This window comes from Thermoascus crustaceus, assembly GCF_041956765.1.
Source record: "Thermoascus crustaceus strain CBS 181.67 unplaced genomic scaffold VTN00scaffold_1, whole genome shotgun sequence".
Lineage (NCBI taxonomy): Eukaryota > Fungi > Ascomycota > Eurotiomycetes > Eurotiales > Thermoascaceae > Thermoascus > Thermoascus crustaceus.
In genome coordinates, this window is record NW_027192527.1 from 3,022,429 (window position 1) to 3,045,557 (window position 23,129).

General features: G+C 50.3%; 10 protein-coding genes across 10 annotated transcripts; 5 read left to right on the top strand and 5 right to left on the bottom strand.

The window, feature by feature from the left end:
- Window positions 1-977: 977 nt before the first annotated feature.
- VTN00DRAFT_1052 (uncharacterized protein) lies at window positions 978-5,171 on the top strand (the record flags this gene model as incomplete). Its single annotated transcript, XM_069427117.1, has 3 exons — window positions 978-1,382; window positions 1,452-4,750; window positions 4,814-5,171. 3 exons carry the CDS (start codon window positions 978-980, stop codon window positions 5,169-5,171), a joined length of 4,062 nt encoding a protein of 1,353 aa, XP_069291754.1.
- A 104-nt stretch (window positions 5,172-5,275) lies between these two features.
- VTN00DRAFT_1053 (uncharacterized protein) lies at window positions 5,276-5,632 on the bottom strand (the record flags this gene model as incomplete). Its single annotated transcript, XM_069427118.1, has 1 exon — window positions 5,276-5,632. One exon carries the CDS (start codon window positions 5,630-5,632, stop codon window positions 5,276-5,278), a length of 357 nt encoding a protein of 118 aa, XP_069291755.1.
- A 633-nt stretch (window positions 5,633-6,265) lies between these two features.
- Window positions 6,266-7,197, bottom strand: VTN00DRAFT_1054 (uncharacterized protein; the record flags this gene model as incomplete). Its single annotated transcript, XM_069427119.1, has 3 exons — window positions 6,266-6,428; window positions 6,547-6,632; window positions 6,799-7,197. 3 exons carry the CDS (start codon window positions 7,195-7,197, stop codon window positions 6,266-6,268), a joined length of 648 nt encoding a protein of 215 aa, XP_069291756.1.
- Window positions 7,198-7,389: 192 nt separating this feature from the next.
- Window positions 7,390-9,135, top strand: VTN00DRAFT_1055 (uncharacterized protein; the record flags this gene model as incomplete). Its single annotated transcript, XM_069427120.1, has 5 exons — window positions 7,390-7,506; window positions 7,591-7,668; window positions 7,770-8,612; window positions 8,685-8,814; window positions 8,870-9,135. 5 exons carry the CDS (start codon window positions 7,390-7,392, stop codon window positions 9,133-9,135), a joined length of 1,434 nt encoding a protein of 477 aa, XP_069291757.1.
- Window positions 9,136-10,136: 1,001 nt separating this feature from the next.
- VTN00DRAFT_1056 (uncharacterized protein) lies at window positions 10,137-11,509 on the bottom strand (the record flags this gene model as incomplete). The annotated part of the gene is made up of 4 exons (XM_069427121.1): window positions 10,137-11,069; window positions 11,129-11,300; window positions 11,355-11,412; window positions 11,470-11,509. The coding sequence occupies 4 exons, from the start codon at window positions 11,507-11,509 to the stop codon at window positions 10,137-10,139; spliced, it is 1,203 nt and encodes a 400-aa protein (XP_069291758.1).
- A 776-nt stretch (window positions 11,510-12,285) lies between these two features.
- VTN00DRAFT_1057 (uncharacterized protein) lies at window positions 12,286-14,293 on the top strand (the record flags this gene model as incomplete). Its single annotated transcript, XM_069427122.1, has 4 exons — window positions 12,286-12,291; window positions 12,421-13,355; window positions 13,408-14,118; window positions 14,170-14,293. 4 exons carry the CDS (start codon window positions 12,286-12,288, stop codon window positions 14,291-14,293), a joined length of 1,776 nt encoding a protein of 591 aa, XP_069291759.1.
- A 1,259-nt stretch (window positions 14,294-15,552) lies between these two features.
- Window positions 15,553-15,848, top strand: VTN00DRAFT_1058 (uncharacterized protein; the record flags this gene model as incomplete). The annotated part of the gene is made up of 2 exons (XM_069427123.1): window positions 15,553-15,635; window positions 15,719-15,848. 2 exons carry the CDS (start codon window positions 15,553-15,555, stop codon window positions 15,846-15,848), a joined length of 213 nt encoding a protein of 70 aa, XP_069291760.1.
- Window positions 15,849-16,793: 945 nt separating this feature from the next.
- On the top strand, window positions 16,794-17,015 carry VTN00DRAFT_1059 (uncharacterized protein; the record flags this gene model as incomplete). Its single annotated transcript, XM_069427124.1, has 1 exon — window positions 16,794-17,015. The coding sequence occupies one exon, from the start codon at window positions 16,794-16,796 to the stop codon at window positions 17,013-17,015; it is 222 nt and encodes a 73-aa protein (XP_069291761.1).
- Window positions 17,016-17,436: 421 nt separating this feature from the next.
- VTN00DRAFT_1060 (uncharacterized protein) lies at window positions 17,437-20,302 on the bottom strand (the record flags this gene model as incomplete). The annotated part of the gene is made up of 4 exons (XM_069427126.1): window positions 17,437-19,042; window positions 19,100-19,426; window positions 19,476-20,199; window positions 20,257-20,302. The coding sequence occupies 4 exons, from the start codon at window positions 20,300-20,302 to the stop codon at window positions 17,437-17,439; spliced, it is 2,703 nt and encodes a 900-aa protein (XP_069291762.1).
- A 1,261-nt stretch (window positions 20,303-21,563) lies between these two features.
- Window positions 21,564-21,932, bottom strand: VTN00DRAFT_1061 (uncharacterized protein; the record flags this gene model as incomplete). Its single annotated transcript, XM_069427127.1, has 1 exon — window positions 21,564-21,932. One exon carries the CDS (start codon window positions 21,930-21,932, stop codon window positions 21,564-21,566), a length of 369 nt encoding a protein of 122 aa, XP_069291763.1.
- Between the last annotated feature and the right edge of the window lie 1,197 nt (window positions 21,933-23,129).

A 23,129-nucleotide genomic window follows, 5' to 3' on the forward strand; every position in this document is an offset into this window, starting at 1 on the left:
AAGCGAAGGACGGCTACCCGATGAGTACTCGGTAGACGAGAACGAGACCACCGTACCGGTCTTGGCCTTCGTGTTCGCGTCTTCGTCTTTCTGGTGTCATCAACGGAAAATGTCTCCATTTCGTTCTCCTCTCCCGACGAGGCAGCAGCTGACGATAAGGTAACACGGTATAAGGCTGGATCCCTGCACCATATGTCTGTCATCAGGAATCAAGCAAAGAAGAAAAATAAGATCACGCTGTAATTGTATCTGCATTTTTATATTTGGCGGGTGGAGGCGGTGGAGCATCGCAAACGGACGAACCACTGAATTTGGAGAAGTCCTGTAGTGACGGTCCCGACCGTGGGAGCGGGCACCAGAATTGGAGAAACACTAAAGGAGAGCCGTGCATGAGTCATAACTAAGGTCGGAAGAAGAGCGCTCCGATACAACTAAAACCAAGCTTCGCACAGCGTACCCGTCTTCTCGAACGGGCCGCAACGGGGGACGCCCCAATGCGGTAACATCTAGATCTGACCTCAGCTTTTTCGCCTGGCAGGAACCTCATATTAAGACCCTGCACTCCTCCAAGCTTCCGCCGGCATGTCACTTTCTCTGCCCCCTCTCTTCGTGAGCTTCACGCTTCTGTTGTGAGATAGACGTGTTCCTGTCGTTCTCTTTCCTTCTCCCCTAGAGCGTTTCTAAAAGTGTCGATCTCGACCCCGTTCTACTAGTGCTTTTCCTCTCCGGGGTGGCGATCTTGGGTCATAGATTGTTCACTATACGCCTTATTCCCGCGTTGTATAAGCTGTCTCTTCTTCCAGAAATATAGTCGGTCTTCTTTGTTTTTAATTGATAATCTCTTTCTGAGCTCTCACTACAGACAGCGTTCCGCGCACGCTGCTACCATTTCCCCCTGAGGCTTTTGTCAGACATAGAGCGCGACTATTGTCAACTGCAACAGCTGTCAGTATCGAACGAGAAGAGCCTTTGTCGCCATGGACGGCGACAATGGTGGGAACCCTTCCTCCACAGAGAAGGAGCTGGAGGAGACCATGCCGATAACAATCAGGGAACGGGTTGCTTCTGAATCCCACGATTTCGAGAAGGAGAAGATGGGCAATCAGAAGTCTGTCTCGGGCTCAACTGTTACTGTTGGCGGTACGCATGCGAAAGGAACAGAGTCAGAGCCTGCCAATCCACCGGATACCACCGATGAGGATGCCATCTTCGCTCATCTCCCCGAGCACGAGAAGCAGATTCTGAAGAAGCAGCTCTACTCGCCGACTGTCAAAGTGAGTTTTTTGGGTCTATATCGATATGCCTCGAAAATGGACTGGTTTATAGTCTTGGTCAGCGCAATCTGTGCTATTGCTGGTGGTGCTGCTTTGCCATTGTTTACGGTATGTCTCCACTTGCAGATCATTGACCTCGTACGACGCAACTAATTCATACTGAGTATTCTTTATTAGATTCTTTTTGGAGAGATGGCTTCCGCTTTTCAGCGTATCGTGCAGGACCACATTTCATACGACGAGTTTTACCATGAGCTTACTAAAAATGTCCTTTACTTCGTGTACCTCGGCATAGCGGAGTTTGTGACCATTTACATCTGCACTGTGGGATTTATTTACACAGGCGAGCACGTCAGTCAGAAGATCCGGGAGCATTATCTCGAGGCCATTATGAGGCAGAACATCGCCTACTTCGATAACCTCGGTGCCGGTGAGATCACGACTCGTATAACTGCAGACACAAATCTCATTCAGGACGGTATCTCTGAGAAGGTTGGGCTCACGTTGACGGCTCTGTCAACATTCGTCACTGCCTTTATCATCGCTTACGTCAAGTACTGGAAACTCGCCCTGATCTGCTCGTCTACGATCCTTGCCCTTGTTGTCCTCATGGGCAGCGGTTCCAGGTTCATCGTCAAGTTCAGCAAGCAATCGCTGGAGAGCTATGGTGTTGGTGGAACTGTTGCAGAGGAAGTGATCAGCTCGATCAGGAACGCTACGGCTTTCGGCACCCAGGATAGACTCGCTAAACAGTACGAGGCCCACCTGAAAGAGGCTGAGAGATGGGGGGTCAGGTTACAAGTCATTCTCGCGATCATGGTTGGTGCCATGTTCTGCATCATGTACCTCAATTACGGCCTGGGGTTCTGGATGGGCTCGCGGTTCCTGGTTGACAACGAGGTCAACGTGGGTCAGGTATTGACGATTCTGATGTCCGTCCTCATCGGTTCTTTTGCTCTGGGGAATGTGAGTCCGAATGCTCAAGCGTTCACGAGCGCCGTGGCTGCGGCTGCGAAGATCTACAGCACTATCGACCGGTCATCCCCACTTGATCCCTTCTCGGAGGAAGGTGAGAAACTAGATCATGTCGAGGGCAACATTGAGTTCCGAAACATAAAACACATCTACCCTTCGCGACCGGAAGTGGTTATTATGGACGATGTTTCCCTTTCGATACCTGCTGGCAAGACAACTGCGTTAGTCGGGCCCTCAGGGTCAGGCAAAAGTACGGTTGTCGGGATGGTAGAGCGTTTCTACATTCCCGTCGGCGGTACCGTTTTCCTCGATGGCCATGATATCCAGACGCTCAACCTCCGCTGGCTGCGCCAGCAGATCTCGCTAGTTAGCCAAGAACCTACTCTGTTCGCTACCACCATATATCAGAACATCAAATACGGCCTTATCGGATCGAAGTTCGAAAACGAGCCCGAAGATAAGATAAGAGAACGGATTGAGGACGCAGCAAGGATGGCTAACGCCCATGACTTTATTATGAGCTTGCCGGAGGGGTACGAGACAAATGTCGGCGAACGCGGCTTCTTGCTCTCGGGAGGTCAGAAGCAGCGCATTGCCATTGCTCGTGCTGTTGTTAGCGACCCCAAGATTCTTTTGCTTGATGAGGCCACGTCTGCTTTGGATACCAAGTCCGAAGGGGTAGTTCAGGCGGCACTCGACAAGGCGGCAGAAGGGCGAACTACTATTGTAATTGCTCATCGGTTGTCTACCATCAAAAATGCACACAACATTGTGGTCCTAGTTGGCGGCAAGGTCGAGGAACAAGGCACACATGATGAACTGGTGGGTCGCAATGGCGCTTACTTTAGACTCGTTGAGGCTCAGCGTATCAACGAGGAGAAAGATGCACGCGCTGTGGCGATAGAGGACGAAGATGATGTGGATCTCACCTTGGAGAAGGAAAAGATTGCTCGAACTAGGTCTGCGACTAATGATCGAAACTATGACCATGAAGAGTTCGAGGAACCAGTCAAGCGGACTGACACGAAGAAGTCGCTTTCGAGTCTTGCTCTTTCAAAGAGACCGCCGGAGACCTCCCAAAAGTACTCCTTGTGGACACTGATCAAGTTCATCGCCTCCTTCAATAAACCCGAACTCCCGTTTATGATCACCGGCCTGGTCTTTTCGATGCTTGCGGGTGGAGGACAGCCAACCCAAGCCGTCCTCTACGCCAAGGCAATCGATTCGCTTTCATATCCCGCGAGCATGTATGACAAGCTCAGACACGATGCAAACTTTTGGTCCCTGATGTTCCTGGTTGTTGGTATTGTGCAGTTTATTACCTTCTCTGTTCAAGGTGTCGCGTTTGCCTTTAGCTCTGAAAAGCTGATTTGTCGAGCACGGAGCAAAGCATTTCGGGCAATGCTCCGTCAAGACATTGCCTTCTTCGATAAGGAAGAGAACAGCACGGGCGCCCTGACCTCATTCCTCTCAACCGAGACGAAGCACTTGTCCGGTGTCAGTGGCGTGACGCTGGGAACCATCCTGATGGTTGGCACGACTCTGGGAGCTTCGCTGGTAATCTCCATTTCCATTGGGTGGAAATTGGCACTTGTTTGTGCGTCCACAATCCCTGTTCTCCTGGCCTGTGGATTTTACAGATTCTGGATGCTTGCACGATTCCAACAGCGAGCCAAGAAGGCTTATGAAGGCTCTGCTAGCTATGCATGCGAGGCTACCTCGGCCATCCGCACTGTAGCGTCCCTCACAAGGGAAGAGGATGTCTGGGCCGCATATCATGCTCAACTTGCAGATCAAGGAAAGAAGAGTCTCATATCCATCCTCAAGTCTTCTATCCTCTATGCTTGTTCTCAGGCATTTGTTTTCTTCTGTGTCGCGCTTGGATTCTGGTACGGAGGTACTCTTCTTGGCCATCACGAGTATTCAATATTCCGGTTCTTCGTTTGCTTCAGTGAAATCATCTTTGGTGCACAGTCTGCAGGAACGTTCTTCTCGTTCTCTCCAGACATGGGAAAAGCCAAGAATGCCGCATACGAGTTCAAGAAACTATTTGACCGAAAGCCAGCAATCGACGTCTGGTCTTCGGAAGGAGAAGTGGTTGAGGATATCGAAGGCACAATCGAGTTCAGGGATGTGCACTTTAGATATCCGACGCGGCCGGAGCAGCCTGTTCTTCGGGGCCTTAACCTGACAGTCAAGCCGGGCCAATATGTGGCTCTTGTCGGTGCCAGTGGCTGTGGGAAAAGCACGACCATTGCCCTCCTTGAGCGCTTCTATGATGCACTCTCAGGTGGGATCTATGTTGATGGGAGAGATATTACGAGCCTGAATGTCAACTCCTACAGGAGCTTCCTGGCACTCGTCAGCCAGGAGCCTACGTTGTACCAGGGCACCATCAAGGAAAACATCTTGCTTGGAAGCAGCAGGACTGACGTCCCTGACGAAGCAATAGTAAAAGCCTGCAAAGATGCCAATATCTATGACTTTATCATGTCACTCCCGTAAGTTTTTTCTGTCCTATACTTGGATATCTTTTCTTGATGCGTTGACTGATATTCCACCAGTGAGGGATTCTCCACTGTCGTGGGCAGCAAAGGAGGTATGCTCTCAGGAGGGCAGAAACAACGTATAGCTATTGCCCGTGCTCTTCTCCGCGACCCGAGGATCCTCCTGCTCGACGAAGCCACTTCCGCTCTGGACTCCGAGTCCGAGAAGGTGGTGCAAGCTGCTCTGGACGCAGCCGCCAGGGGACGCACGACTATCGCCGTCGCGCACCGTCTCAGCACGATCCAGAAGGCCGACGTCATCTATGTTTTCGACCAGGGCAGGATTGTTGAAAGTGGGACGCATCACGAGCTCCTCCGGAACAAGGGCCGTTATTACGAACTGGTTAACCTGCAGAGCTTGGGGACGAACCAGTGACGGCGCTTTGTCACTTTCGTCTCTTTCCCACTATTTCTCTGATACTATGAATATCGAGTATAAGCCCTTACGCGCACTCCGCTCATTTTATATCCTCTCAGCTCTTATGCAAGATACGATAGATTTCTCGTCCGTTTCGTCGGACGTACTTGGAGTTTGCGGCCTTTTTTAATGTTTGTTTTAAAGATTCCCATTTTATTGTATTGATGGACACGGTCAGCCGATGAGAAGACGTCGTGAGATAATGTCCGGGGGGTTTCAACCTTTTTTTGTACGCTTTTTATTGCATTCCTGCTGTTTCTATAAATATCTCTTCCACCAGCATGTTTCTTCTGGAACCCTCCCCATATCCATATCATCGAGTGACGCTTTAATTTCTCACGTGGCCATATCCTTTCTCCCCGTTGACTTCCCTGGAGCAGCTGTATGTACAGATAATGTCTCTTGCTTTGCAAATACATTCAGAAGACGTATGGAGTATTATCATCACCACTTGGAAGCTACCTACCTAAGATATCTAGTTTCAGAGACCCTCCTGATTGGCGGTTCCCCATGTGCTCAGCACACTCTACTGTGATAGGTAGGTAGGCAGTATCAATCTAGATTAGATAAGCAAAGAGTTCTGTCCCGTTACAAGTCATGCTGTATCTTTTCATGACCTCTCAAAATCATTCAAGAAAGAAAAAAAAAGATTAAGGATAACAGTAATAATTAGGTAACTATCAGACTCACGAAGAGCAGAAAAAGTGAATGAAGCTATTTTTGCACTCGGTAATCGAACGAACCTCACAGGCCACGCGGCCCCGAATAATGAATGGTAGACCCCTAAAATTAAATATGCAGACCCCACCGCACAAGGGGCCAGGGATTAGTTACCTAAGTAGTGGGGATCCACCGGCGCAGGCCGCAACGCTAACGGCTATCTGCCGGCGGTAACAACGTTACATACATAGGTACTAACTGTAATGAAGGCTGGTAAGATCTGATATCTATCTGAATCCCAAACAAACCATACAACGCCTTTGTATTCATAAAAAAAGGTATTCATAAAAAAAGGGACAAAAATCAATAACTACAAAAAAGAAAGATAAAAACTAATCATTCGCCGCAACGCCAAACTCGCTCTGCACGTCGACCTGCCGCACGCCCCGCGCATCCGCGATCAGCCCCATCAGACCCTGCCCGACGTCCTTGATCTCATTGTACGCGTGGAGGAGGCGGATGTGGCGCTGGACGGTCTTTGCGGGTTCGTCAGATCTGGGTTTGGTGGTTGTGTTAGTATAATAATATTGTATTTGTTTTGTAGGGGTTTTTTTCGGGGAGGAATTTATGGATAATGTATTGAATTGGTTGGTCGGGGAAGAGACAGACGTACTTTAGTTTTGATTTTGTCTCCGCGAGCTGCGATTCTGTCTGGGCGATTTGGGATTCGAGGTCGGAGATGGATTCGCGGAGGGTGTTCTGTGTGTATACTATTCGTTAGTTTTGTCTGCGCTAGTATACGGAGTAAATAATTGATATTGATGCATGTGTATGTATGGATGGATGGATGGATAGATGTTTTTGTTTCCCTGCGGGGACGGATAGAACTGTGTGAAATGAAAGAAGAGATGTAAGGACAACGAACAATCTTTCTCTGCCGCTGTGCTAGCTGTGCTGGCGAGAGGTTCGGTGGAGGCTCATCATTTTGATCATCGTTGCGCGCGGGCGGTGCGGATGTGTCCTCCGGGTGCGGCTGCGTGGAGGAAGCACTGGTGTCATTGCTGTTGTGTCTGTCGTGATCGTCTGGAGAAGGCATGGGGAGCAGACACGATATAATAATCTTGCTTTTCTCCTTGATGGAGACGACCGATAGCATCGAGTTCAAATGTTCTCGAAGATCTGCTGGTCTTGGCAGGCCCCATGGCTGAGCCGCCGTCGCGCGCCCCGGCCGTGTCGGAGACCCGGCTTCGTCACGCACTCTCCTCCGCCTGGCAGATATCTGCCAGTCCGGCGTCGTGCATTTCTGCCATGCCTGCATCGACATCTGTCTGCATTCTCAACTCTCCTCCCACCATAGCATGATCCCTGCGGCACGTTCAACGCTGCCTTCCTCTCGTTCATCCTGATTTTCACAGACGCAGGGTCTCTGCTGCGCAGTCTGGCCCCTCGCAGATCCTGTCCCGAGCTGACGACGCCTTTCCTACTTCTCTCCTTATCGACACCAGCCTGAGCCCGGATGGCCAGGTCGGATAGCCTCGCGGTGCTGCTGGCACTGCTTCTGGCCCGAACGGCCTCCGCCCATGGGGACCATGGGCATGTTCCAGAGGGCCAGGTCATTTCAGATGATCCAATTGTACGTGCTACACTTCTTGTGCCCATCCGTTTTGGCATTAATAATGCGGTTCGCTGACCACGACTTTCGTCTGTGCTCGTACAGGACTCGGTATTATGGATCCATATGATATTGATGGGTATAACTTTTGGTCTTATCTTCCCATTTGGCATGGTTCTCGGGGTATGGATGCATCTCCACGGCGTGATGTGCAGCAGCAATCCCCCTGCGGGGAAAAAGGTGATAGAGCGCTCGACTGACAGTTGCACCCCGCGTCTTTATAGATCATCCGCTCTAGATGGCACGTCCCAGTCCAGGTTGTCGGAACTATTATCGCCGTGCTGGCCTACTTCATGGGACACGCCCACAAGGGCCGCACTTTCGCTAAGAACATCCACGCCGGATTCGCCAACGTCCTGATGCTCATGCTCGTGGCCCAGGTCGTGCTGGGTGCGTACCTCAAGCTACACCTGTCCAAGGGTATCAATGGACGGATCCGTCGATTCATCGTGGTCGGCCATGGAATTCTGGGAAAGGCGATGCCGATTGTGAGCTGGGTGCAGATGGTCTTTGGTGGTATCACGGCCCTGGGTTTCTGCCGTGCGGACCACCTAGGCCAGTGTCTTGCGCACTTCATCATGGGGAGTGCTTTCATCGCATACGGCATCCTGCTCACCATTCTGCTGCTCGTCGGCCAGTTCTGGCTGCGCCGCACCGGCCGGAGCCAGGAATTCTTCGATTCGCTGGTCATCGCTGCCTGGGGATGTGTCAACACGTTTACTGAGCACCGCTGGGGACATGAATGGGCCCACAACGATCTGCAACACACGACGATGGGCATTGTGTGGTGGTGCGCTGGTCTGCTGGGTATCTGGCTGAGCAGGAAGAGAAACGGCCGGCCGAAGCGGAACCTGCTTCCCGGGATCGTCATCCTGCTCACTGGATACGCTATGTCCTCACATCCCCAGCACCTCCCGCTCAGCACGATGGTTCACACGGTGTTCGGATACACCTTGATGGCGGCGGGAGCCACGAGAATCATCGAGATCTCATTCATCTTGAAGGATCGGAGCACACTGAGTCCGGACGGATCGGACCCGAACAGCTTCCAGTATCTGCCTCCATTCGTATGTCGACCCCGTGTATATGCTGTTCTTTTTCAAATCTCTTTCTTTGGAATTGAACTGACAAGCTTGTAGCTGCTCTACGCCTCCGGATTCCTCTTCATGGGTGCAACAGAGGAGCAGATGAAGCTCCTCAGCGACGCGCATGTCGACCATGTCTCCTACATCCTGATCCTGTACAGCATCGCATTCGTCCTCTTCCTCTGTAAGTTCCATTCTCCCCTTCCCGAATACCCCCAATGCTAATGCTGTTCGAACAGTCGTCAATGTCCTTCTCCACATCTACGCTGTCCACGCCTGGCCCAACTCCGCCACCGTAAACAACCACGCCATGAAGGGCGCCAGCGGAAGCAGGATGAACGGCCACCTCTCACAGGCTGAGGCGCAGCAGATCCATGACGCGGAGGCCTTCGAGCTGCAGGGCCTGATCTCCGAGGAGGAGAATGACGACGACGGCGTGCGTAGGAAGGGCGAGGAGGACGATGAGAATGCGCTGACTACTGCGAAGGAGACAGCCAGGACCTGAGGTAAACAAGCAAACAAACGAAAAGTCAAGGATACTGGAAAACAGAAAAAGGAGGGGGCGATAACTTGAGAAAATATTCTATTTAGCCTTTGCTTTTTAACTGGGAAGCACGACCCCAGTCTCGACATCTTACATACCTACCAGGTATCTGACCTCGGGAGGAAGAAGCTTGTGGTCCTCATCTCATTTTTTCTTCTATTATATATGTCATATTCAAGCCAAGGTATGGTATTGCCTTTCTTGCCTACCTATCTTCTTGCTTTCTCGTTACATCTGGCTCATCATCATCATCTGCAATTGCTGGTTTTGGTTTCAAGGGCGGCGTTCTGTGTCATATTTCGTCATATCGACTGAATAGCTAGCTAGCTGTTGGTGTCTGTGGGAGTTTCTTTTAATAATTATCTACCTAGACAAAAGACAGATCGAATAAATAAATCAGATTAATGCTCTGTATTATTATTTTGATTACATGTGCTTTTATTCTATTCTATTCGATTCGATTCGATTAGATCTATTTCGTTTTTCATTCATTTCAAGACATCACTTTCTTTTTTGTCTTTTTCTGTCCTATTGTACACAGTCACATCATTTTTTTAACTTATCTCGCTTCTCGACGCTGTAGGCGAGATGCAATTATGTATGAATGTATGCTCCTCTTAATGGAGCCGTGGCCTTCCTTTCCACCCCTCTCAATATTGGCGGGATATGGTATGGGCCTTTTTCGATGGACTCATGATGCAGGATGGTATCTTCCACCTGTTGTGTTCTCCACACCAATTCACGGCGCCTGGAGGCTTTGCCAGGAGGTCTTTCCATAGACAGTAGCTGTAGAAAGTAAGACAGGCCCCCCGACCCGGGGAGCTGCTTTTTCTTTTTTGCCTTTTTTAACTTGATCTTTTACGTTCCAAGCACAAGAAATCGTGCTCATCTGCCCCTGTTTCTGCTGTCTCATTTTCTTCCATTTCAGTGGTATCCTCATCCACTAACTGACTTGACTCCCCCTAAGGGGCAGCAGCACCCTCCATCCGAACAGCACTTGTGTTCGCATTCACGTTCGTATTCGCATTGACAATCGCAGCGGGCACCCCCGTCGCGGCAGCCGTAGCGGCCGGTACCGCGTTCTCGATCTGCGGCGGGAAGAAAGGATGCAGCGGGTAGATAGGCGCAACGTTCCTCTCGCCATCGAACAGGAGCAGATTCTGCAAAGGATGCTCCCTCGCGCTGAGGACGTTGATCACGTCCTGCGCCAAGCTGCCGCCCAGTAAGGCAGCGACGGGACTCAGCTCGCTACCTAGGTTCTGGAGGAAACTGCGCAGGAACTCTGAGGTTAAGGTGGCGATGTCGAGTTTGAGTTCACGGTGGCGATCGTTGGCCAGCTTCGTGAATTGTTCGAGATCGGGACGGGAGAAAGTCGGAAATCTCCCACCGTTGAGCTTTTGAAATTCCCAGAGAGCGCGGAGGCAGGTTAGCAGCGGGGTGACGGCTTTCCGCTTGCGCGGGATGCGGGTGAAGTCTTCGGGTAAGGGAGAGGTGTTTGCGAGGATTAAGGGGGAATAGACTTCACGCTTGGTGACCATCTCGATGATCTTTTCGTTTTCCTTTTTAGTGGTCACGCTGAGAATGCTTCGCGTAGGCGTCTCCTGTGGAGGGGAAGGGACGTTGGACTTCTCGCGCTCGATGACGAAGTCGTGCATGATTAGATCTGCAAAGACGTAGCCGTAAAAGCCATGGAGGCCTGCGGCGTAGAAAGGCCGGTTAGAGAGGCGGCAGGATGCGTTGACCGTGGTGAATGTTGGGAAGTCCAACTCTGTCGCGATAATGACTTCGAATTGCGCGAAAAATTCTGGTGGTTTTGACCGGACGTTGTCCGTGTCAATGTGTAGCTGAACGCGGGGGTTCATGCTGTGGATCTGAGGGCCCGCGGCTTGAGCGCGCTGTCGGTGCTGTCAGCATCTATGCATGGCTCAGAGATAGGATAGAGAAAAGATCAGACATTTCGGCCCACATGCTCCTCTGTGATGAAGAACTGCGCTCCCAGGTCTTCCTCGGTGACCACTTCATGGTCGAGGATAGTCAGCGATCCGATGCCGGCCAACACGAGGTTCTTGGCGACCTCGTTGGCCAATGCCCGGATGGTGATGAGAAGGATGTTGGCAGATCGCAACCTAGGAAACTGTCAGTTGGGAGTCGTTTGGTAGTGTCTGGTGACGTTGAATTACTTCTCCTGCGCCTTGACTCCCCACAGCCTGATCTGCCTGTCGTACAGCGCGATTTCATCTGAATATCGAAAGTTAGCTTGTTATACTCAGAGATAAATAAATCACTTGAACTCACCGGCGCTGATTGACTGGATGGTGTTCTCTTCAGCTTCCATGATTGCTTCGAGATATGTGACTTGAACGCGAACGCGGATGTTCTGGATGGTATTCAAGAAAAGGGCTGAATTAGAGGCAAATGGGATTCAATCGCACAAGATGATTGTTAACAGAAATCCAATTTAATGCAGTCGTGACTGTGGGGGAGGCAAAGATTAAGGTGACTGAGGGATACAAGTACTCCGCAGGGCGTTATGGTAGTGGTAGTAGGCAGAGGAAACCGTTCAGCGAAGTCAGGTCAAAAGGAGAGGATTCAATGGCGGTCAGGCCCGATCACTTCGCAGCCAGCACACATGCAGGGGCCCATGAGACGCAGCATAGCGCAACGCGATGCTGCAGAACTGGTCTGGATGTGTATCGTCGTCAGGACGTCGACGTCGCGGACTCTGGCTATCTCCGGGCGTCACGTGCGCCATGACGGAAGGCCTTATGTAAGCACGGGCCGCGCTCTGTCACCGCCGGCGCCGCGAGTCACGCCGCATGTCGATCTACTCGAACCCCAGGCCGCTGTTCGTCCTCCATCTCGCCTTCATCCTCGCCCTCCCTCTCCTTGCGTTTCCTCAGCATCTTGCCATCCCATCTGCTCCCATCTCCGTATTTGACCGTATATTTCTGCCATTTGTCCGCAACCTCCCTTTGTAATACTCCGTGCATCTCGTCCTCCAGTGCGCTGGCTGCCTGAATCCCGCCCGCCTCCTAATTCGGTCGTCCGGTCTCTGTGCAGGAACCTGCCTCGGACGTCCGCTAGAGCCATCGTACTCAACTCACCCGTTAAATGATGGTACGTTCATAGGTTCAAACAGCCGGTCTCCTTTCACCCTTGTGCTCAACGGGGAAGGTCCATCTGAGTACAACAAAGGCTGGCCGATAACCCGTTGACAATATTGACCCGTTCCGTTTCGCTTTGTAGTCTGGAAATTTCGACTATCCTCCTGCGTCGAACCGTTCTCGTGGAAGGGGCACCGATCAGCAGCCGGATCGTTCCAGCGCCAGCGTCACCGCTCGACTGCAGCATCTCCGAGATCTCCTGAGCTCCGAGCGGGCTCATGACCGAAGTGGCTACACAAACGCCCGGGCGATTGAAACGCTGAATCAAGAGCTCGAAGAGCTCCGCTCTGACCGTGCTCGGGACCGTACCAACTACGAACAGGCAAGAGAGACAGTCGACCGACAGCTACAGCAGTTGCAATCCGACCTGACTGCTCGACGTATCCATCGGCGTGTATTTGGTCGTCAACGAGATCCGTCGTTTCTTTCTTCCAGCATGGAGCAGGAGCCGAACCAGACAGACCCTCAGCACCCCGCGAGCCGACCCCGACGTCGTGGTTTGAGGCAGAGCGAAGCGTTGGCCCGGTTCAGAGACTCGAGGACAAGGAGTGGCAGCGGTGATATGGATGGACTTCAGGGACTCCAGCAGGCCGTTTCTCGCATGAGGGAGGCCGACTCTGCAATTAGTGCCCTGCTCGACGACCCGGTTCCTACCCTTGGATCGCCCGATCTCATGGCACCGGATTATTCCATTGATAGTCAGACGAATAGGTGGAGAGCCAAACGACGCAAGCTGGATTCCGATGACACACGGGAAGGTCTGCGAGGTTTCAGCTACGGGCAATATGGTCAAGTCGTTCCCGGGGAGTTGAAGATGGAAATTGTAAGCTGCGACGGGGGAGCCTATTCCGAGCCCAACGGTGAGAGCTCGTGGCCGGAGAATGTCTTACTTAACGACTCCTCGGTATACTGCACGAAAAGTGACCGCTGTAATCTGATATTGAGGCATCGTGGAGAGACGCCTTTCTGCCTGAAAAAGCTCGTCATCAAGGCCCCGAAATCAGGCTTTGATGCCCCGTATGTATCTATCGTTCTGAGGAATGGGGCTTGTCGCTGATTGCCACACCAGGATCCAGGAAGGGATGATCTTCGTCTCGATGACCTCGGATGAGTTGCTGGCCCGCACTGCCCAATATCAGATCCAGTACTCGCCGTCCCGACGGCGACCCTATCGTAACAGACGGCCCGGCACCCAGCCTTCTCAGGAGTACTTGAACTCGTATAGATCTCCGCTCCAGTCGTTAGAGAGGACCGTACTTGCGGATCCCGATCTGTATTCCGATTCTGAGATTGACTCGGCCGCCTTTGCCACTACGAGGGCAGGTCCGCCAACCCATCAGGATTCGACGTCTGAATTCAGAATCACCACGGAATACGATGACAAGTCTGAAGATGGTGACGAAGAACAAGAGTGTGACGAGGAGTTCTCTAGCGCCGCAGGAATACAAAGGATGCACATAGCTCAGATGGAGGACTTCCTCTGTCCCGAAGACGAAGACAGTGAGAGCGATGATGATTCCAACGAATTGGGCGCCTACAATGGTGGGCGTCTCGAGATGCGGAGACGAATGAGAGCAGCCCACCGGCAGGACAGTGTGGATGACAGCTTGCGAAGACGACGTATGGTCCCTAGCCTGATCGAGCCAGTTGGCCCCCCTGCCAGGGGTAACTCTTACTATTCAGGTGCAGGTTCTCAAGCCCCGGAGGTTATGAAGCCGCATGCTCGGTTCTTCATAGAGCGGGAAAAGAGCATGGTTAGCATCAAATTTGACCCGCCTCCGTAAGTGACATTGACCCTTTGACGCCTCCGCATCTTTCTGACTCGTACTAGTTCCGGGAGGTTCATTTTGATAAAGTTATGGAGTCCATACAGTGGAGGGAATATCGATATTCAGAGCATCGTCGCTCATGGTTTTGCCGGACCGAGATTCTTCCCTGCGGGAGAGTTTAGATAGCGCGATTGTTCCAGGTGTGCAACATGTGACGTTCACGTTCAAGTTCAAATTACAATTAGACGGGCATTTCGGTATTACGGCAAGGAGTAAGGTGTCATTGGGTTATGAACTGGGAATGATGATTTTCTACTTATGAAGCAGCATGCTGTATCTCAGCTTCTGCGATGACCACATCATACTCCATATCATGTTTCTATGACTACTGGGCGAGGAAGGATAAGGTGGTTGTTCTGTTCAATGAATTTTCTGGGATGGCTTCTTGCAACTTGTACCTTCTAATCGAATCTATATATACCTTCAACATGCCTGCTTTCTGTTTTCCTTGTAGCGTAGGGCTATTTTCGGTCCATTCGGCCGGGGCCGTCATGTACTTACATGTTTGTTGCCAATGTGAGCTGAGGCGAACAGCACTCTTTCACCCATGTCGTGGCGTGTAAGACAAACACATCTATCTAATCTACTGAAGTAGTATGCATGCGGGTGTGTACATTTTCCGCTGGACTGGACTATACTTGTACGCACGACGGTATCTGCCCGTCTGACTTATCTTGGTTATGTTGCCCAGGAGCTGATAATAAAGGACCCTTGACTCAGGCCGCCAATATCACGTTGATATTTTTGTTGGTTTTCTTCCATGGAATGCTCGCGCTCATACTCTAATCGATCAAACCCAACTCAACAACCACTGTCTCCGTTCTGGAGGAGTCTTGGAGGAGTCTAGGGGAGAAATGCGCCGTCCCAAGGAAGGGGTATTGTTGGTACACTTACCCAGCTCCATAACATTAGTACTGTACATACATATCTAACCACCTCTTTATTTCTTCTGTTGGGAATTAAAAAAGAAAAAGAAAACAAACCCCTCTCGTCTGCTTTTACTGCCAACCAGGTCAGGGGGAACCACATGGTACAGTACATCTGCGACGCAAGCGGCAAACTTGTATACACGGGTGTACTGCGGCCCCGACGCCAACACGTCGCGAGATCCCGGATACGGACTCGGTCGTATATATTCCAAAGAGTCGGGTGACGGAGATTTGGCCTTGAAAGAAGAAGGAGAGGAAGAAAGAGACCGGTTTCTTTCTTCCTTTCAATTCCATCTACATACACAAATACCTCATACCTACTTCTAACCAGCAGGCAAGCAAGCTATACAACAAACAATCAAAAAACAGAAACAACAATTACCGCTACCACTACCACTACTTCAATGCACATATATAACAAACAAAATGAACTTCCGCACTCTCCTTCTCCTATCAATGACGGCTCCCCCCGTCCTCGTCCTAGGCGATGTTCCAGATACAAGTAACTGCACTCCCGAAAAGGAAAGGTCCTGTGGGACGTACGTCTACCTAACTACTTAACCCGACCTTCTCCGGTCTGCTTCCGTTCCCTTTCACTAATATTTTAATTATTTCTTTTTAGAGACAATGCGCGGTACATATGCTACGACGACGGACACTACACCTGTGTAACACAATGCCCTGAAGACACGACGTGTAAAGAGGGCGATAACAACACGATCCATTGTGATGAGCTTAAGACGACCAACTGACGAGGATGTACGACCTTACAAAAGTTGAAGGAGTTGAAGGAGAAGAAGAAAAGAAAGTGTGTTGAAGGCGAGGAGAGGAGAGGAGAGGATTTAGCTAGGGATGTTGACAATAAGTTAGGTAGTCTCTTTTTTGAGTAACTTGGCTGAGGAAGAAAGCAAGGAAATGAAGTTTCTCTCCTGTCACTATACGCGTCTGGAATGCATAGATAGCGGGAGAGTTAACTCAATTCTACAGTAGGCAACTACATCTTTCAGCACCCCCTCTCCCCTGTCTAAGCCACTTAGCTTGCTGCTTTTGCTATTTTGCAATCTCGGCTGGCTTTGGCTAGGGTCTGTGGCCTATCATGATACCTGGGTACCCTCCGATAGCTTCAAAATCACATGAGGTATAAAATAGCAATCCGCCAAGACAGGAGGCAGCAAGGGAGAGGGTGACGAAAGATATGGCAACCTAGTGTAACTTGGCCGTGAGGTCCTTTATTTACAGCTCCACTGCACGTGTTGTACAGAATCAGGTAGAGAGCTGGTGCGGCTAAGAATTTAACAGTCTCCGCAGACGTTGCTAGCAGTGGTCAAAGGAGACTACAGGGCACAAGGAAATAAATTATCTTAGAATCCAATCAATTATCTATGATTCGAATACAAGGCACACAAAGGAAATACTCTTCGTCATCGTCAATAAAAGCGGCCAGGAAAAAGGAAATCCGTGAACCAAAGGAACAAGAATCATCCAGCTCCAATTGTGACAGCCATCAATCCCAAAGCTCGAACACACTCCTTGAATAGACCTCCCACATATAACATAACCGTAGATAAAACAGCAAGAGAAAAGGATAGAACCAAGAAATTACCTTGACCCAAACCACGCTAAGTTATCCACTCAGATACCATAGGGTAAAGTGAAGTGGAAGATGAGCTGACCAAGAGGCCGGAAGGAAAAAGAAAATGATGGGGAAGAGAACCAAAAAATATGCCCATACGGTCTGCAGAATCAGGAAACTGCCGCTTCACCAAGACGCTAAGAAGAGGATCGCAGTCGGCAAAATACTGAGCATGCCGCCGGAGAAAATAAAATTCGAATGCATAGAGAAGGAAAACGAGCCGCCAAATCCTGAACTGGAAACATGCCAATCGCGGACGACATGGGGAATCAAGAGAGCAAAGTGAAATGGGGCCTTAAATGAATTCGTGAACAGGAACAGTAACACAGCTGGAAGCCGTCGCGTGTCGCAACCGGTCCGTAAATCCGAATCGTATGTACAAAGACGGGTCCGGTCACTCGCAGCTAAAAAGGGGGCGGTAATAAACGGGGTCCATCACGCTATTAAAATGTCGTATAATAGCTGGACTGGTTGAACCATCATAGTCGCCGTCGATGTCTTCGAATTCATCATCATGTCCTCATTTCTCGTGTAAAGATCGTTGAATGCCGAGCCTCCTTTTCCGGTGATGAGAATAACCGTTCGCCAAAAGCCCAAAACAATGTCCCAGAAAGAGAATCCAACTCCTGACAAGGTAAGAACGCGCCAGACTTTTCATGTCCAAACGAGCAAGGAAATCAGAAATAGCAATGGAGAGATGTGGTCAGTTATATGACGACAACATCGCCTTCAGCATCAGCTGGGTCTGAAGCCATCATATCGCCATATTTACCGACAGACATCAACATGGAATCATCGTCGAGGTCAATTGCGCTGTCATCATTATTGGTAGTGTGAAGAGAAGCCATGCTGTCTGCCATGGTCGTGGACTTCTCGTTCACAAGGTTGTTGTGATTGGAGTTATTCTCCAGCTGCGGGTTCTCCAAACTCCCTTCCTGCCGGAGACTGTTACTCCGCGCAGGGTTGGAAGCTGTCCTCGGTGCCGAATCAGCTGGCTGAGGATCGGTGGCCATAAACGGCTCATTTTTCACAGGAGCCGGATAGCTTGGCTGCCTGACAAGCGAGTTGCCAAATCCAGTCTGTTCAGAGGCGAATTGCGCGTTCTGAAATGAGCTCGGGGTGTACTTCATGAATCCACCCTTCTCCGCTTGCCACAGCATCATCTCATGGAAGAATACCTTGGTCATCCACCAAGCACTAAAGCTTTGTGCACCTCCTAAGGTCAGCCGGTGAAGAATGCAATCCCACAACGCGTCGACCTTGTTTATCATGCACTGGGCACGATGATTGGGAAAAGCCATAGGAAGGTTCAGAATGAACGATATCCACTTATCAGGAAAGTTGTACTCATCGCCGGCAGCGGGCTGAACGGCGAACTTATGCGTCGTAAGGCCACCATCCCCATCCGGCTGGGTAAAGAAAGACTGAGCGGCAGGGGAGTTTCCATCATCGAGAGGAGTCAGAAGGGCCCGAACATCATGCTTTAGAATTAGCTCAGCTCCACGCTCTGCACAGCTTGGAATGTTCGCCCTTAAGATCATTTCCTTTGGATCAACAAGCGTCGCAAAATCGATCCACATCTGATTCCTGTTATCAGGATGGCAAAGCCAGGCAGCGGCCGCGTTAGCGGCTTGATTCACATCGAGCATATGCTTTAGAAGGTTGCAGAAGATCTGGGCAGGAACTAGTCTCGCCAAGGACACGTGTGCTGGCTGGGCCTTGAATGTGTCCGCAATGTGGATGGAAAGGCGCTGTGATATAGAGTTAAACGCGTCGAGCACTGGCTTAGGCACGACTTGTGTGGTAAGTGGCGCCACAAATGCAATCATCTTTTGATACATGAGCCAGTCACATTCCTTGATCCAAGGAGCCAGGTTCGGATGCGTCAAAAGCTTCTGTACAGGGACAGTCAACGTCCCGTGGAAGGCGGAGAAGTATCGGAAGAGATTCCGTTCCTTGCAGAACCGGAAGCTGTCGATAACAGAGATGCAGTGAGACCGGTAGAGGGCTGCGAGCGCAGCCGCAACCTTCAAATCGGTATTCGCAGGCAGGTATCCATGAATGTCAGGAAGCTGCAAGCAGTCGCTGTCGACTGATGTTGTGTTGGTTGTTGGGAACTGCAGCATCTCGTGAATCATTTTCCCTGCCTGGCTCGCCAGGTTCTCAGGAGTGATATTCGCATCAAGATTCGAGCGAAACGGAGGCTGGCATGGACACCCTGAACTCGAAGTAGTGACAGGGAACTTGGGAGTAAAGGACGTAGTTGGGGATGGGAACACTGCGGTATCGGCGGGAGGCTGTGGGATGCTCACGCTTTAATGGTCTGTCAGTATCCGCATGCTGCTATTCATTGTCAAATATTCTCCTTACCTCCTTGGGCGCATCGCAGCATTGGCCCCATTCGTATCCAGATTTCCGTTAGTTCCGTTCACGTTCGGCGGAGCCTGGGGGTTTGGAGGGGCTGGAGGTGGTTGTTGCTTCTCTTCGATGACTGACAGGTCCACATAATGATACTTGGACTCTCCGCGAACACCGAGGCGACGAGTCTGCACATTAGGGAAGATAATACGAACGAGCTTTCCAAACGAAGCAGGGTTCAAAACCGAGACGCGTTCCGTGCCACACTTCTCTGCATAGCAACAGTACACGCGGTCTCGTCGGACGGAGCCAGTGCTCTTCCTGCAGTTCTCTTTTAACCTGGCAACACATGAGCATCTCCCTGTCAAGAAAGAAGCGCTCTACTTACCAAATCATTGCAAATACCTGTTTCACTTTTTCCGACTTTCCTCCCGTCCCTTCATGTCTCTGTACCTCTGCCGCCATCTGCTTCAAACTGTATCCTTCATACTGACGGAGAAGTTTGCGCAGCTCGTTGTCGTTTGCCAACGTCGAACTGGAGCCTCTCTTCTTCCGTGACCCAGCTTCGGAGTTTTCATTCTCCTCCACCACATGCTCCGGCACGCGATTTTCGACACCGCCGTCATACATCGACTGATATTGAGGAACCGGCATGCCCGGGATTCCGTGGGCAGCCAACTCGGGCGGCAATGAGTGAGGAGGCAGGCCATGGTTGTGCACCGAGTGCCCCTGAAAATCCTCAGCTCGAGGCAGCATGGAATTGTGGGCTTCTTGCAAGGAAGGATCAAGGCTCGCGCCGTTACTTGAGTGGGCAAGCTGTTGCCCGAAACGCATTATCATCTCTTCGGGGTTGGCGTTGAAGACATGGTGGCCTTGCGCCGTCTGAGGTGGCACAAATTGAGGGTATGCGTCGCCGATGTGCTGGTCCTGTGTCTGTTGGGTAGTGGTTGAATGAATGCTCGCAGTTGACCCCCTCGACCTGGGACGGTGACTACCCTTAGAGGCGGCCGTGTTGGAGCGGGATCGCATAGGCTCGGTAGTCTCTGCACGGCTTTGTGGTGCCATCTGGGTTGCCTGGGATGCAGCGCTCGAGCCGTGGGAGGGTGCTCGACCTGATATTTTGCATTAGCAGGAGTGGAGAATGACACACCGGAAAGAAGGGCTCGAACTAATGGTGAAAGGGTCTTCCCAGTTCTCACCAATATCAGGAGGCATTATCTGGGCTCTTAAGATCTAATACACGTGTCGATGATAACTCGTAATTGTTGGCACAGGACGGTAACGATGGGCTATGTTGACTGTTTTGATCCCTTCACGCCCACATCAACAAGCCGGCTGGATAGCGAGTAATATGGCTAGATACACCTGGAAAAAGCAAAAGCGCCCTATGGTTAGTACTGGCCGACGTCTCCTTGGTGGCTAGCCGCGCTAGAGAGGGCTCATCGCCGCCGCGTTGAGGTGTCGAGGTATCGAGGACCAAGAAGGAGGATAAACAGAGATGCCCGTTCCTCAGACAACGAGAGCCGATTGTTTGGTTTGGAGGCTGGCATCACGTGCTTTTTCGGCTGATATCTGCACCGGAGCTTGCCGTCACGTGCAGTGCTGCCTGGTGATGCTGCTGGAAGGAGTCACGTGTGAGTTGGCGGATGTTCTGTAGAGTCACGTATGGCGTGTGGAGGCTGTTCTGTGGGTTCTGTCATGTGACCAAATGTCTCCACGTCGGGCCAAAGGGCTCCAACCCTACATACCAAGCACCTCAAATACCAATAGATCAATCTCGCCAGATGGCAGAATTTTCTAGCTCTCCAGACTTATCGAAGAGGGATTTTCTAAGGCTTATGTCTGCTTTAAATTATTATGACGTCCCATATTTAACCCTTCCATAGTGAAACTGCGGTCGGTTACACCCTTATTCGCAGCCCACTGCGGACTCACATCTACAGAAGAATTGGCTTTAACTGGACTGGGAATTGTCTACTCATTGATAAAGCATTCCACCCGAAGCTACCATTGCATTATATACGGTATCCCCCCTGCTGAATACCGGATTTAATCTCCGCTCCCATCCAGAATTGGGTCCGAAACTTTATTGAGCTTATATCAAATACCTTTGCCATTACGATCGTCGATAAGCCTCTATGCGGATATCTAAAATTGTTTGGATGTGGTTTTGGCTTGTACAACGACTGGTATGTAACGGCAAATGTGAATAGTGAAGCCCTTGCATGCCTATGTGCCCAGATAGAGCCCTCCTAGCCAGACGGAAAAAGACCCTAAATCAGTTGATCAAAAAGCTATTAAATAGCTATACATAACGTTATTCTTCTTGTAAGTAAAAGAAAAATGGAATTACGAGCTGGAAATAAAAGCCAAATGAAGAAACGAGAAGTCAGACCTCATCGTATATATCTAAAAGATTGATGTTGTTCTAACAAGCTCCTCGTATAATCTTTCCATAACTCCCCGCGTCGTGAGACTATTTGACCATTTGCATCCCGTTTGACTCCCGACTCTCCAGATCGTCATCTTCAGGGTAGCGTGTTGAATATCCAATATGGAACTCCGTAGTTCGAACCACAGCCCCATCAGGCGAGATGATGCTCTCCTCACTCTCATTCGATACACTGCCCCTGCGGTTGTTCGAGCGAAATAGTTCGATCGTTGACTTGCTAATATCACGAGAGGTTCTTTGTATCTTGCCTGCGGGAGTGATATTCTTCTTCGACTTGAGAGTCCCGTGCGTGTGGCTGAGTTCGTGGCTGTTGTATTGCTCTTCGCTGTTGCCTTTGAATATGCCCTTGAAGAAGGATCGGAGAGCGGGCACAGATGCGCAGATCAAGCTCATGTTGACTTCGAGGCAAATACAGAGCTCGGTGGGGGACCAATACCTATATACAAATGTAATCTGTTAGTTTCCTTGTGTGTCTGAATTCTTGCCTTTTAAACCTTAGGGAGAACGATAGCACCTCAAGCACTTACCAGGGAAAATCTATGTTAGTTAGCGCCACTGCGGTCTTGCAACAGTAATCACAATGGTGAGAAGACCAACGGCGAAAACGATGGTTAGACCAACTAGACAGTAGATTAGCAATAAGGTAAAGATGTCTCTCAATTGGCCTTCTTGCCTTTTCTCCGTCGGTTTATCTTGAGGGTCTTCAGTATCGGAATAGGGAGAAAGGCCAAAAGCAAGTCCGTCAGAATGTGGAAAGCGGCGTTGAAGTAATTGAACGGTAGAAGGGCAATGCATCCATTAGGAAAGTTCGGACCCCAGACGATGGAAATTGTATTGCACATTTTAGCCGTTATCTGAAACCGTCAGCCCTGCGTCGTCTCTGCGGATGCTACTGGACATACGCCTGTAAACACCGCTATTCCGACGCCGTACAGAATCTTGATATGAGTGATCGGAGGCCAACCTGATATACAAGGCCACAATGCTGGTCTTTGCGAGGCTGGTAATGAGATGGTATGTCAGAAATCCTTCTTTTCATAGTAAAAGATTCACTCGCCCAAGAGCGAAATAGTAGATGACTTGCGAAATCCATGCCCACTGTGTCCTGACTAGCATCCGTTTTGTCAGAGGTACCCTGGATTGATACCATTCGTCCATAGTAAACCTCGTAGTCTGTCAAGCCGGTATAATGGCGTCCTATCCCAAGCCCGTACATAAATGGGACGGTGACGATGAGGCCCGTAGACGCCATCTTGGATATTCCATCAGTAGGAGATCCTATATTGCAGACATTATCTCATACCGCTCCAGCAATAATTAAGTAATCGTCTGCTCCCAGAAAGCCAACAAGGAACTTTCTCGCGTGTAACCTTTGTTCATGCAATCCCAGATCAGTTTCTAATTGAATCCAGCTGGAAAGAAGGGAGAGAATAATAACTCAGGAAAACAATAACCATGGCAATGCCATAGATGGCATAACAGCCAATCTGCAAATTAACACGATCACCCATGCTGCCTTATTTGCAAAGTTCCCGAAAAAAGACTGAATAGATAAAATCTTTTCTTCGTTCAAGTCTTATACAATTTATA